Source organism: Dipteris shenzhenensis, chromosome 21, assembly GCF_047967505.1.
Source record: "Dipteris shenzhenensis isolate YYH24624 ecotype China chromosome 21, Dip_SZ_1.0, whole genome shotgun sequence".
NCBI classification, from domain to species: Eukaryota; Viridiplantae; Streptophyta; class Polypodiopsida; order Gleicheniales; family Dipteridaceae; genus Dipteris; species Dipteris shenzhenensis.
Window position 1 is genome coordinate 53,313,231 of NC_141616.1, and position 14,084 is coordinate 53,327,314.

Sequence of the window (14,084 nt, forward strand, 5' to 3'; positions counted from 1 at the left end):
CATCTTTCCGTAGAGGTCCGTGTGAACAAGCTCTAGAGGAGCCTTTGCCCTGCTGGCCTCTTTAGGAAAGGGCTGCCGATGCTGCTTGCCCATCATGCAAGCTTCACATACATCGGGTAGATCTGTAATTTCTGGTAGGTCTGCAATCATTCCACCTTTATGCATCTCCTTTAAAGAACTAAGGTTTAGATGACCAAACCTCTCATGCCACAGCTTAGTGTTGCTCACATCGGCTCGAGCACTGAAAGCTAAGAGTTCGTAGATGTTGTTGCGCCATCTACCTTTACCAATGACCTTCCCTTGAAGATCCAAAATCTGTGCGCCATTCTTATCGAAGTGAACTTTGAGGTCCTAATCCGTGATCGCAGAAACAGACAACAAGTTCCTCTTGATATCTGGCACATAAGAACATCGGACAACTATTTTACAACTCCATCTAACTTAAGAGAAATCGTACCTTTTCCTTTTGCTGGACATTTTGCATCATTGCCAACTACTACCAGGATGCCATTCCCTACCCGATGTAGAGAGGTATACCAATCCTTCCAACTGGTCATGTGGCGCGATGCACCAATGTTAATAATCCAAGGTTTATCCGCAGGTACATGAATTGCCTCCATGCAAATCTGCCAAAGATCATGGGCACTGATGGTTTGAAGAGGAAGAAAGATTTGTTTGTTTTAAAAGATACACTCTTACTATTGAGGTTTTTTACAAAAGATGGTTTGAAATAAATTTTGAGTTGTTTGGAAGCCTATAATTAGTTTTGGAGAAAAATCCATCAACTTCAACATCATGGATTACAAGAGTGACCATTGAGGATGACAAGTTTGATCACATTTTTCCTAGATCCCCATCAAGTATTGTTCATTCACAGAGTTTAGCAGTGTTTAATGATAAGGTTTTTTTTTTTGAATTTGTAGATTTCAATCGTTAGATTTTGTATGCAATTGCGGTTTTCATTTTTGCTTGGTTTGATACTATTTTAAAATATATCATGTTTGTATATTGTTTGTTGATGCAAATGTTAATATAGTCTTATTTTGGAGCTATTTTAGTCCTATTAGTCCTTGTGCAACAATTTCTCAACCACCACACTGGTTCTTGTAGCTATTTTAGTTCCAAACTAAGGAAAATGTAGACATTTGCAATTTATGATAGTTTCCTTGCAACCACTATGTTGGTTATTGGAGTTATTATGATTCTAAACCAAGGAAAATATACTCCTATTTTGAAGCTATTTTAGTCCTACTAGTCCTTGTGCAACAATTTCTACTAGTTCTTAGAGCTATTTTAGTTCCAAGCTAAGGAAAATGTAGTCCCATTTTAGAGCTATTTTAGTCCTTCTGCAACAATTGCTTGTGCAGCAATCTCACCGGTTGCACTGGTTGCAGTAAATCCTAAATGAGGATATTTGTGAACCATTTTCACTATGGTTGCAATAAAATGTAAACGAGGGTAGAAATATGCCATTTGTGCTTCTTTAGAGCCACTTTCACTACCGAAGTAACAACAACCATAGTTTTTGTGATAATGGTGCTACATTGAGATTGAAACAAAAGAAATTACATACGATAGTTTTTGCGATAATAGTATTACATCGAAATTGAAACAAAAGAAATTAAAGATGCTAGCATTTTGTCTTTGTGACACTTCTTTAAACACTTTTAGCACTTGTCAACACCACCACTGTGGCGAGACCTAGTGTCACTTTTTGCCCTTGCTAGCACTTTCTTACACTTTTGACCTTGTGCCTCATATGCTAGGAACAATACGAGTACCTCATAGTTAGCACTTTCTTGCACTTTTGACCCGAAACTCCTCGTATGCAGGGGACAATCTCATAATTGAACATAACCTTCTTCATAGCAACTTCCTTCAAGGCACTGGGAGAGAGAACTCAACCTGGTGGTGAGCTCCCTGTAATCAAGCACAACCTTTGATAGTGGGAACGAGAACTCAATCTAGTGGTGAGCTCTAGCACACTGATGCTCTTAGTGTGTTGGAGCTCACCACCAATTTGAGTTCTCCTCCCCCAGCAATGAAGGTTATGCCCGATTACGAGTGGCTCTCCACCAAGTTGAGTTCTCTCCCAGTGCCTGACAGAATGATGATGATATGCTACCAGGTTTAGTTCTCCTCTCCCCTTCCCATGGACCCCCAACCTGACAGAACAATGATGGTATGAGACATGGCAAACATCTTCCAGTCCTCACCTTTGGTCAAAAGGAAATGGATAGGCATAGAAAAGGCCTCTTGTACTCAAGTAGGAGCTAGTTCTCTACCACTATAGGCACCACCTCTTCATGGCGGTCTCCAAACACAACACTAATACCAACTTGTTTGCTATCAAGCTTACTAACCAAAAGAAGGACACGATGTTGAGAAAACCTTAGCTACTTGAACATGTTGAGACCCTGAAACGAAAGCCTAGAAGGGTCTCCAACATGAGGACATTCATAGTTGAGAATAGGATCAATTGCGAGTGATAGACCTAAAATCCATTTTGCAATCCCCCCCTTAAGATCCATTTCCATTGGCTCCCTATCCTGCAACTCCCTTGGTCATGGCTATGGATGGTGGAGTGTTGCAAGATGGAGAGCCAAGGCAAACAATGGATCCCATGACTTGGGCAACATTATGTAGAAGGGGCATCGAGGTTGCATTAGAAGATTCATCACGGGGGTGGCTTGGAGAGCGTGGAAGGGGGTAGGAGAGGGATTTTCCTAGGTGCGGTGAATTGTTTCCTTCCCTTAAGGCCTTTATATAGCTAGACTTGCTACCTTCCCACTCTTTTTCCATTTTGTTTCTTACGTCAATTTGTGTAACTCTAGATGCCTACTATTGCTGCTACAAGCACACAATCCACCCACTAGATTTACTGCTGCTAGTAGCCCACCTAACATAGGCGGTCATATACATGATCGTCTAGCCATGACGTGCGATTAGATGCTTGCCATGGGAAAATCTATTGGTCATCAGAGCCAAGATCATAATAATTCAATGGGATGAGGGGGGAGGAGTGGTGGCACATGCACTCAGCTTGTTAGTAGCCTAATGTCTAGCGTAGGTGGTCATATACATCATCGTCTAGCCATGACATGCTGCGATTAGATGGTTGCCATGGGAGAATTTATCGGTCATTGGAGCCAATATCATAATAATTCAATGGGATGAGGGGGAAGGAGCGGTGGCACATGCACCCAGCTTGCTGGTAGCCTAGCCTAGTGTAGGTGGTCATATACATTATCGTCTAGCCATGACGTGTGATTAGATGGTTGCCATGGGAGAATTTCTCAGTCATCAGAGCCAATATCATAATACTTCAATGGCCATTATAACTAGAAATTCTAAGATTCTAACATTCTGATATGTTCTTACCATCTAACTATAGCTTAATGCTAATCTAAGCATGCGAATTAGATGGTGCCTCATGCAAAGTCATTGTTATTACAGTATGATTTCAACTCAATGCTAATTTGAGCCTATGAATTAGATGGTCCCTCATGCAAAGTCATTGCTTTTATAGTCAACGAAGGCAAGATCAAAATAGGACATCGAATTAGCATTAAGTCAGCTCATTAGACTATAATAACAATAGTTCTCGATCATAAGAATGAGAACTATTACTATTATAGTCTGGTGAACCGACTCAATGCTACTCTAAGCTTATGAACTAGATGGTCCCCCATGCAAAGTCATTGTTATTACAATCTGATTCCAGCTCAATGCTAATCTGAGCCTATGAATTAGATGGTTCCTCATGCACAATCATTGTTATTATAGTTTAATTCTGACTTAATGCCAATCTAAACCTATGAATTAGATGGTCCCTCATGCACAGTCATTGTCACTAAACAAGCGCAGTGGTTGTTTGGGATTTACATTTTCCCTTGTTTGGGATTACTTTGGGATTTACTAAAACAAGCATGGTGGTTGTTTGAGATTTACTAAAGGTTATATTTTGTGGGGGTTGCAGTTATTCCTAAACTAAGGAAAAGCATTTCCTTGCTAATGCCTACCTCCTCTAGCCTCGACTATCATACAACAAACCTGTCATATTCATCAATGTAATGTGTGGGGAATCTATTGGTACATGGGTTTTCAAAGATGCCAAAGATCTCCCTAGATTACATCGTTGAGTGTGTCAAGATAACTTGATTTGACAAATAAGAATATGTGAACAATTACAGCTTGGATAGAAGGAGAGCAAACTAAGTTAAAAAACCCAACGGGTCTCGAGTGAAGAACAATGAAGGAACATAGATGGAAAGCCACACCAGTAATGACATTTTTTTTGCCGCTTATCTTGAGCTTCATGAAGCCACTTCACAAGGGGTCCCTCGGCAACCCAAGATTGTCATAGATGAGATTGATCACTTGGAGGAGGAACATAGAGTTCCCAAGAGCATCATTCACAAGATGGATCTATTGTAGGAGGAACTGTGGGAAGGCCTTCAACATTATAAGAACCCACAGTTTGCAAAGTATGTTGTTGAAGGCTCCCACAGTGCGAAGTGTCGAGCTCTTGTCCTAAAATCCTTGTGTAAATATAAAGTCTTTCATGTATGTCTATGCATGTGCATGTTGATGTATATGTGTATGCATGTGTCTTTGTATATGCGTATGTGTGATTGTGTATGTCTATACTTGTGCGTGCATCTAACAATGTATGTCCACATATTTGCATATTTGCATTTACATCTCTTCCTCTCTCACTCACAATCATACTCCATCACTCATCCATATGTTTATATATATGTCCACATGTTTACATCTAAGGATGTATGCCCACATATTTGCATACTAGCATTTACATATGTGTCTCTTGCTCTTGCACTCACAATCATAATCCATCACTCATCCATATGTTTACATGCATGTTCAGATGCATGCATGCATTTACATGCGTGCCTCTTAATATCTCACTCACTTAAGTATAATCCATCACTCATCCATCAAAATGATTTGAGTTACACATGTACACATTTACATACAAAGCATTGCATAAATATACTTCAAATGAAGTTGGGAACAAACAAAACACTTACATAAAACTTTGATGTAATAGACCACAAATATTATCCTATTAAATAACTTAAGGGTATGAGCCAAGTATGTAAATACTTAATTTGATTTTTGTGTCTTGTAGGTACAAAATGCATTAGCAAGAGCAATGATGGTAGTGCTGAGTATACACATCATTCACATATTCTCTAGACAGTGCATAGACATCCTTTTGATTAAGGGAGACACATATAGATATATTGTGTAGGAAATCTTTATGTAGACCTTTGTATTGAGCGAACTCTATGTAAGTATATTACATGTTTTTGTATATGAGATTGTATTTAGGCATAACATTTTGATTTTCATGTTGCAGTGTGTAGTCAATTTTACAATGTATTTTTTGATAGAGTATGTTATTTGTTATTGCCATTTATAGGTTCTTTCCATTTTGTTTTAGAGAGAAATAGAGAGAAAGAGAGAGAGAGAGAGAGAGAGAGAGAGAGAGAGAGAGAGAGAGAGAGAGAGAGAGAGAGAGAGAATTGTATTTGATTTTCTTTATAAAGATGTGTTTATAAAACTATGAAGAAAATATGTAATGCACATTTATATCATAGTGGTAAGTACGTCACAAATGAATAAGACTTACATTGAGTTCACAAATTTATGTCATGAATGGATATGCATAGGTCTCACATATAGTTCACAAATTCATGTCACGAATGGATAAGTCTGACATAGAGTTGACATGTGTAAGCATGTGCAATCGTATATGTGTAGGCACACATTGAAACGCATGTAATACATGTAACTTATATGTGTGTGTATATGTGTGCACATTCATGTATGCTTGCTTACATCTACACACACATGGGAGGGTGTAGGTAGAGGCACTTGTGTATGTTGATTTTCTAGGGATGCACATGTATGTGTGTGTCTCTATGTAATTTCAAAAAAAAAAGTGTGGGACTCTGTGTGTTCGCATGTGGTGTCACTATACATGTGTCTCAGTGTGGATGTCTGTGTTTAATGAGTGAACAAAAAAACACACAAAGATATGCATGCATATACATATACATTAGGGATGCATGAGTGACTTCCTCCGTATGTGTAGATATGTATATGTGTGCACATGCGAATGTGTGTTTGCCTATGTGTGCATACACATGGGAGGATGTGCCTACACTTGTGCATGTTGATTCTCTGTACATTAGTACACACACACAAGCACAACCCGCATGTAGATTAATAAAGACACAAACACACACACACACACACACACACACACACATACACACACACACTCAAACATGCCCAAAGAATCAACGCACATGTGCATGGTAGACATACCATGACATGTATGTCCACAATAGGCAAACGCACATAAATCTGTATATATATAGGCATACACATATACACTTACACTTACACAAGCATATACATACACTTAAGCATGTTTGCACAAGTGTGATACAAAAATGTACGTACACACACAAACACACAAGCGCACACACACACACACACACAGACATAGAGAGAGAGAGAGAAAGATGTATGCAATGCTACTAAGAACTTTTTTCCCACCTAAAAGCAATGCTAAAGCATAACCAAGATCTAATTTGAAAATAACCTAAAAGCATTCAAATATTGAGATTTATAATAAAAAAATGCAATATATGATCCCAACCTTTTGACCTTGATGAAGGAGGGTCCTTTAACACATCATAGATAATGGATTAGACTAATCTTCTATACTATTGTGTAAGCAAGAGATCCACATGGAGCACTGTGGAGGTTTGGGGAGAGGAGGAGGGAGCTTTATAGGAGGTTTGGGAAGCAAAGGAGGAGTTTCTAGGCTCAGAGAAGAAATTCTCGAGGGAGGTTTCCACCTGGAACAATTCAATGGGTAGGCGGAGGCTTAGAGGAGCACCACAAGGGATCGCACACTACGTTGACATGTGGCGATCATAGAAGGCAAAACAGAGTGGACTCTGTATATGATCGGCACGTGCCCATCGCCAAGGTAGCACGTGGCACCAGCAGATTCACGGGTTAGAGCACTTAGCATTCGGACTACTGGCTTGTAGCTCGAGTGAATTGGCAGACCATCAATTAATGGTCAGAGCATTTAAAAATTGGCAGGACAGAAAGATGATGTGGCATGTAGCACACAACGACACAGATGAGATGTGCAGCCATGCGCTCTAACATGTGGCATGCACAGACATGTGCAAGGGTAGACGCAACCGTGCACAGGGTGGTGATGTGGCTCAAGTTGCAAAGCAAAAGGTAGTGACATGGCATGGCCGCATGAGCTGGCACAACTAACAACACGACTAGCATGGTTGACGCGAGTAGAGGGCAATGCTATGGCCACGGTTGTTGTAGATCTGGGGCAAATGCAAACGCAGAGTGGTTGAGGTGGCATCACCATAGTGCGCGAAACGTGAGGGCACAGTGGCACAACACAGAGGACAAAAGCCAGAGGAGGATTACTAGAATTCGAGCAACTGCATTCGAGCGAGGTGATAGTTTGAACAAGGACTTTCATAAAATTGACATTCTAGTGTGATGATTTATGTTCAAAAAGTAGCATGCATTTTATAGTTGTCCTCCTACCCATGATATTGTGAGGAATCAAATACCTTACATACAAACAACAATTTTCGAAAATGTTTTTGCAAGGGTCAAGGAACAAGGAGGGGTGGAAGAAAGGGGTCACAGTATGTGTTTTTCTTATGAAATTTCCATTTTCAAGGCTAAAAATAATGGGAGGAGGAGCCTTCTAGGAGGATGCGATATCGTGGCCTCCTGGGAGGCTTCTCCTGCCAATGTTATTTGGGCCATAACTTGGTCAATCAAACTCCAAATAGGGTCATGTTTGTAGTCAAAACGATCAAAATGACATGAATGAATCCATTTATTATGTTAGAGTGTCAAAATTCTAGAGCTTTAGAAAGTTTTACTTATCTTTTGTTTCATCAGAGTTAAACCTTATCAAACTCTATCTTTTCTTAAAATTTTTCTCATATAGAGTTTGGGTCCTTGGTTCCCTCCCTCCATCCCACAGGTATATACATGGTCATGGACATATGTTAGTGATCCATATTTTGTTAGCATCATGGTCATAAGGTGGTCAATAATTTATTAGCTCCATAGTTTAAACATTTTATCCCTGTGATCATTTCGTGTACAAAATGGATCAAATCATATGGGTAGCATAAAAATCGACAAGCTAAAAATACTTTTTTGTGAAGGATTTTTATAGGAGGAGCTTCTATATCTTGGGCGAGACTATGGTTGATTGTATGCAAGTCCACAAAATAAAGGAACCTGTTCAACTCACGTGCCTACCTCAAGGTGTAGACATTGCCGCATTTTCCCTTTTGTATCTATTGAATGATTTCTAACTTGCATGGATTTATTATTTATCGGATAATAGGTTTTCTATTTGTATGTTGCTAATAATTTTTCATTTGGTATTCATTGAATCATTGCTGACTTGCATTGACTTATGAGTTATCCCCAATAGTAAGTTTTATCTTTGTATGTTGTCAAGAATCATACGAAAAACAAGTAAGAACAATCTCTAATAGTGTCATGTAGATTCAACCATTTCTAGTAAAAAACTATTACTACTATAGGTTTAGAAAAGTTTCATCACAAGCATCACTTGAACTCTAGGCTCGCTAGAGTGTAGTAACTCGATGTTTTGACTTACTCAAGCCAGAGCACATGGCGCAAGCGCAAAGGACACATGGCACCGCAATGACATGAGGGAAGTGGCATACGACACAGCCTACAAGAAGGCGACCACAGAGGAGCCACACAGAGAGAGAGAGAGAGAGAGAGAGAGAGAGAGAGAGAGAGAGAGAGAGAGAGAGAGAGAGAGAGAGAGAGAGAGAGAGAGAGAGAGAGAGAGAGAGAGAGAGAGAGAGAGAGAGAGATTACCACATGCTAAGAGGGAGAGGGAGTATATATTAAATAATTTAAATAAATAAATTATATATATATATATATATATATATATATAGAGAGAGAGAGAGAGAGAGATGTATATATATATATATAAAGGTAGCCTTAACTAGGGTTTGAGAAATTACCATTGATGGGAGGCACTAGAGGTTATTAGGGAAAGGCCATTTCATGAGTCTTGCATCGTAGTAGAGAACTGAGCACATATGCATGATGGAGGTCATCAAGGAAACATTGTGAGCACATATCCATCAAGAAGAGTTTGACTTTGTTGTCATTCATGTAGCAAATGCCCGTAAAGTGCTGTATTTGCAGGTCGCCTTAAATAAGGCTTGAGATGACATCAAATATCAAAAGAGGCCATTGATGGGGAAAAAAAACAATAAGCAATGGCCATTGATGGGAATGCCATCAAAATTTTCATCGCCACCATGGCCATTTGGGCTATCTTAGGTTCAAGATTACTATGGCACCCTAACCTCACTTTTAAGCACTATTAGTTGGAGGAAATGGCCTTAATGAAGTTAGAATTCATATCTAAGGGTATCGCCCAGTAAAATGGAGATAGAAACATGTTAAAGGCATGAGAGCGAGTACTTGGATAATTGAGAGTCTATACGAAGGCATAATTTCTCTAGAAAGGAGAGCTTGACATGTCAATATTTTCATCATTTCGCTATGACCAATATTCAATCCTGAGGTGGATAATGGTGGGGGGTGCTTGCCTCCCTACTCATAAGCACCCCTTTACTAGCCCATCTACCCGATGTAAAACTAGAAACTATGACAAGTTCCAGTAGGGGTGGCCTTGAAAAGAGTTTGTTTATTCCTTTTGCAGAAATCGGTGAGCAAGAATGGACATCTATAAATCAGATAGAGGTAGTTGGGGCTTAGGCCATAAGGTCACCAAGGTGAACATCTGGGCATGTGCAATAAAGTGTTGAGGACCATCATGGGATACATTCGGAGGCAGAGGAGGTGGTGAGAGTGGCTATCTCCTCATTGGAACCATCTTGAATGAGCACCTGCTTGGCCCCATCACCTACCTGTATAACTTTCTTGGACCAAGTTTGAGGGGGTTGAGAAACCTCAGGGCTTTGTGGCAAGAGCCATTTATCCTTCCTTGCTTGTTTCTTCATTGCCCTACCTATGGCTTTGGCCTACATTCGTGTGATGACCTTCAAGGGTACCTCGGCCACATGGCCTTGTTCGATATTGAGCAAGTTAAGGCTCGTGCTCTTAGGTGGGGTGACTACAATTGCTGGTCTTCTCAAGGGACAATCTTTGAATAGATGCTTGATTCTGCACCTTGCACACAAGGATGTAGGGCCTGTCGTGGGGGGAGCAGCTGGGGTAAGATCCCTGTAGGGGCAGTCCTTTAAGAATTGTGGCCCCTAACACTTGAAGCATGACACCGAAGGGTTCAAAGTACCCTTGTAGGGGCACTCAATTTTCCTGTGTAGGCCTTGGTAGGTATAGCATTGGATCGGGGGCCTTTGAGTAACATAATTTATGTCTCTAGCCTTTGCAGTCAAGGGGGCAGTCTAGAACACTGGGACTTGCTGATCCTCTTGTAGGAGGTACTAGCTTAAGGTAACACTTCCTTCCTCTTAAGGGTAGTAGTCGAGGGGTCCGTGGTTTGGATTCGTCTCCCCCCAATCATTGGGCATTTCCTCTACCAATACTTGATTGACGGGTTGCAATAATACCATGTTAGATTTGGGACAAATGTTGGAAGGCAAGCCAAGTAATTGAAGAAAGTTCTAACTTTGTGATATGGACATGATAGAGATATAAAGAAAGAAGATTGTATTGACCGATCATTTTGCTACTTGGATAGTTACATCTTTATTGAAGATACAAACAAAGAAGATTGTATTGATCGATCATTTTGCTACATGGATAGTTACATCTTTATTGAAGAAGAGTGGTTATATAACCAATTATTTAGGACAACCATTGTGTCATTGTGAATGTATCTATGGTGTGAGGACTTTATGTATTTTCATTGAAACATGCAAACTTTGTAAATGTGATCTTTTGGACATATTTGCCACAAAATAATGCTCTTTAAAGCTTCTTAAAATTGCATGGCTCTAACAATGCATCCTAGATTTTCTCTTCTCCCTCATGATGCAAAATGTTGTAGTGGTCTTTAATTGCAGAGTCCGCATTTTAATTTTGGCGAGCAATTTTAATGAATTTCATGAGAGAAAAACAACTTTCTTGCTATAGTCAAATAGAGTGGTCATAATGGGATTGGACATTGCAATAGTGATTGACATGATCTCATACGTAGAAGCACTCAATCGAAAAGAAACTTTAGCCACAAGCACCCAAACAAATTATCATGAGGGACGAAGGATTCGTACCTCAATGTGCATTGGATGCAATAGAGAGACTAGGTTGCCACGTTTGGTGAACTTGGCAAGCATCTAGGTGAGGAACTCTTGATTGGTCAGAGGTACAACATGGCCTATGTTGTGTTGCTCAGCTCAGAGTAGGTCTCTCCTCCATGATCAAAGCATAATCAATTGCACAAGTAGAATAGAGGATGCAAAATTTGGAACTCAAGATTTGTAAAAACGATAGAAACAAGAGTTGCCCGTGCATGTAAACAGATGCACAATTGTGCACACGCATGCACACATATACACATACATAAGCATAGACATGCACATGCATAGAGACATGTTTAGCCACACCACATGCACACATACATGGATGCACTCACTTACAAATGTCCAAATAGTCAACACATACACATGTTAAATACATTTTCCAATTTGGAGTGATAAGCACATCGATTTTCAGTTCTTGCTCCCATTGGATTATGGCTTTGCCTTAGACATAATGAATTTCTTACATGAAGTTCATGGTTTCCACTTAGGCCATTCAAAAGTCTACTAATAATATTCCAAGCATTCCAAGCATTTGAGAGGAATAAAGGTCTCAATAATTACTCAAAAATTTTGCTTCCTCTATTTCCTAAGTAGCACCATAAAATCGCATCTCATATAAAGTTTCCCCAACCCTCGAAAAGAAATGCAAAATCCATCAAGATGAGTTGGGGAGCACACTAATACAACGACAAATAATTGTATGGTACCAAAATATGTAATTACAATAGTGTTCATAAGGTGTAATTACGGTTAAAGAAATAGCACTGCTTATTTGCAGGGGGTCATGAGGCACTTCGCTTTGCCGTTATACCCAGAATTTGCCCTCTTGAAGTTCAGAGCCCACTTTAGAGCATCTTTATCTGTTCCCTGAAGCGCTTGATTGAAATGGTAGTCCACCTCTACTGCGTTGTAGTAAAACTTCATGCCGTTGAATGCATTCAAACTCGCTGCGATGCTCTCCCTCAGCAGCACACGATCAACCTGCCCAGAACCCCGCAGCCCCTCCTCCAGCGTTAGATCGGAACCGAACTTCTTGGTAGCAGCTGGACCGTACCATAGAGACACTTTGGTCTTGGGAGACCAGACCCGCCAGTAGCACTTGAATTGCGGATTGAGCCAGTCCCTGAAAACAGGACATCAAGCGGTGCATTAGCGGCTTCTCCAGCAATGCATATGTGAGACGATTAAAACAAGTGCTACACTGGGCTCGCAAGAAAGAGCTTCACGAAGGATGCTTGCAAGACTAGAAAACCAAATGCTTAAATGAGCTTGTAAGAAAATTCATAGTGGCGCATAGGAGGAAAACATGGGCGAAAAGGACACGATAACATACGCGTAACTGCAAGCCGAAAGCTTGGCGAAGGGCAGTGGAGGCAGCGTCACTCCCTTCGAGGTTTTCGAGCAGAATGACATTGGCTTGGAGGGCTTGAAAGATAGGCCGTCGGCAGAATACATAGCCATACCAAACAACTTCCAGGACAAGGAGATGGGCTTGACAGCATTCCCGGCAATGTTGCAGGAGCTTCTGGGGCTGCTCACTACTCGCGCAGTGCAGCCCTGCATGCTCGGCGAGCCATCAAAATTCATGGAGTACACACCTAACATGTTGGTTGTGCCTTGCTTCGTCAGTGTAACCTGGCCCTGGCTGTTCTTGCATTCCACCGACACCTTAGCACCTGTAGCGACGGTCCATATACTAAAGTTTAAACACAATCCTCCCCTCGAGCTCTACGAAAAGCTTCAGCTACATTCTCCCTTAAGCCAGGCAAGAACCCAATCCCTTGGCCCGTGACCCTCTCTCACTCACTCAGAGACACTCTTGCATCTTGATCTCCTTCCAGCTTTATATTGCTTAAAACATGCTTACCATCCAGAGGCAGACCCCACATAGTCCGCTTCCCTTCAAGACATTGATCGCAATACACAGAACCGGTCACAGTTGTTATGGCGCTGGCGAAGGCGGGCGCGATTAGGAGAACAACACAGAACACGAGCAATGGCCGCAGGTAGGAGCTGCTGGCCAAGCAGATCGACGCCATCTTCCGAGAACCTTAAAATCCGACACTAAGCTTTCTTCAAGAAAGGGTGAAGGAGGAAGAGGGATCGAGGTGGTGGATTTTGTGGAAGCAGAAGAAGAATGCGTGCACATATATAGGTCCGTTTTGCGCGAGGCCTCACTCTGGACTCTGGAGTCTCAGGGTAGATAGTAGATGCCGTCACTAATTAAGGAGGAGGCTAAAAGCGAGACGAGTTGGCAGGAAGGCTGTGGGAGGACGAGGCCGAAGTCAAAGATGAGCCGCGTAGCCATTGATGGGTTGCTCAGGCGGGTGACGGTTGCGGGAGTCTGGACTCTGGAGAACCTCGCGAGTCACTACGAGCTAGCTACCAACTAGACTCTGGAATCTGGATGCTGGAGCGTGCTTCTCAAGAGCGTGCTTCTTGAGATCTTCTTCTTTTACGAGCCAATGTTTTCCGTCAGTTTCATCAGCATTTACTCCTCTCGAATGCCAATGGACCTGTCACCCCGCCCAACGCTCAGTCCTCTACCACTGCCTGTACTATCTACGATGGTTGCATTGTTCTCCCACCTCCCGAGTCTGGACTCTGCAGCCCACAAACGTCTGCCGCTTCATATTCGGTGCGTCAGTTAATTTGCCAAACTGCCAAGAACCAGGTGTCGCGATTCACCTGATTGCCAAT

General features: G+C 41.3%; 1 protein-coding gene across 1 annotated transcript; it reads right to left on the reverse strand.

Moving 5' to 3' along the window:
- Positions 1-11,962: 11,962 nt before the first annotated feature.
- LOC147889065 (Pollen Ole e 1 allergen and extensin family protein) lies at positions 11,963-13,556 on the reverse strand. The gene is made up of 3 exons (XM_087392927.1): positions 13,252-13,556; positions 12,718-13,060; positions 11,963-12,507 (listed from the first exon to the last, which is right to left on the reverse strand). The coding sequence occupies exons 1-3, from the start codon at positions 13,421-13,423 to the stop codon at positions 12,153-12,155; spliced, it is 870 nt and encodes a 289-aa protein (XP_087249053.1). The 5' UTR covers positions 13,424-13,556; the 3' UTR covers positions 11,963-12,152.
- Between the last annotated feature and the right edge of the window lie 528 nt (positions 13,557-14,084).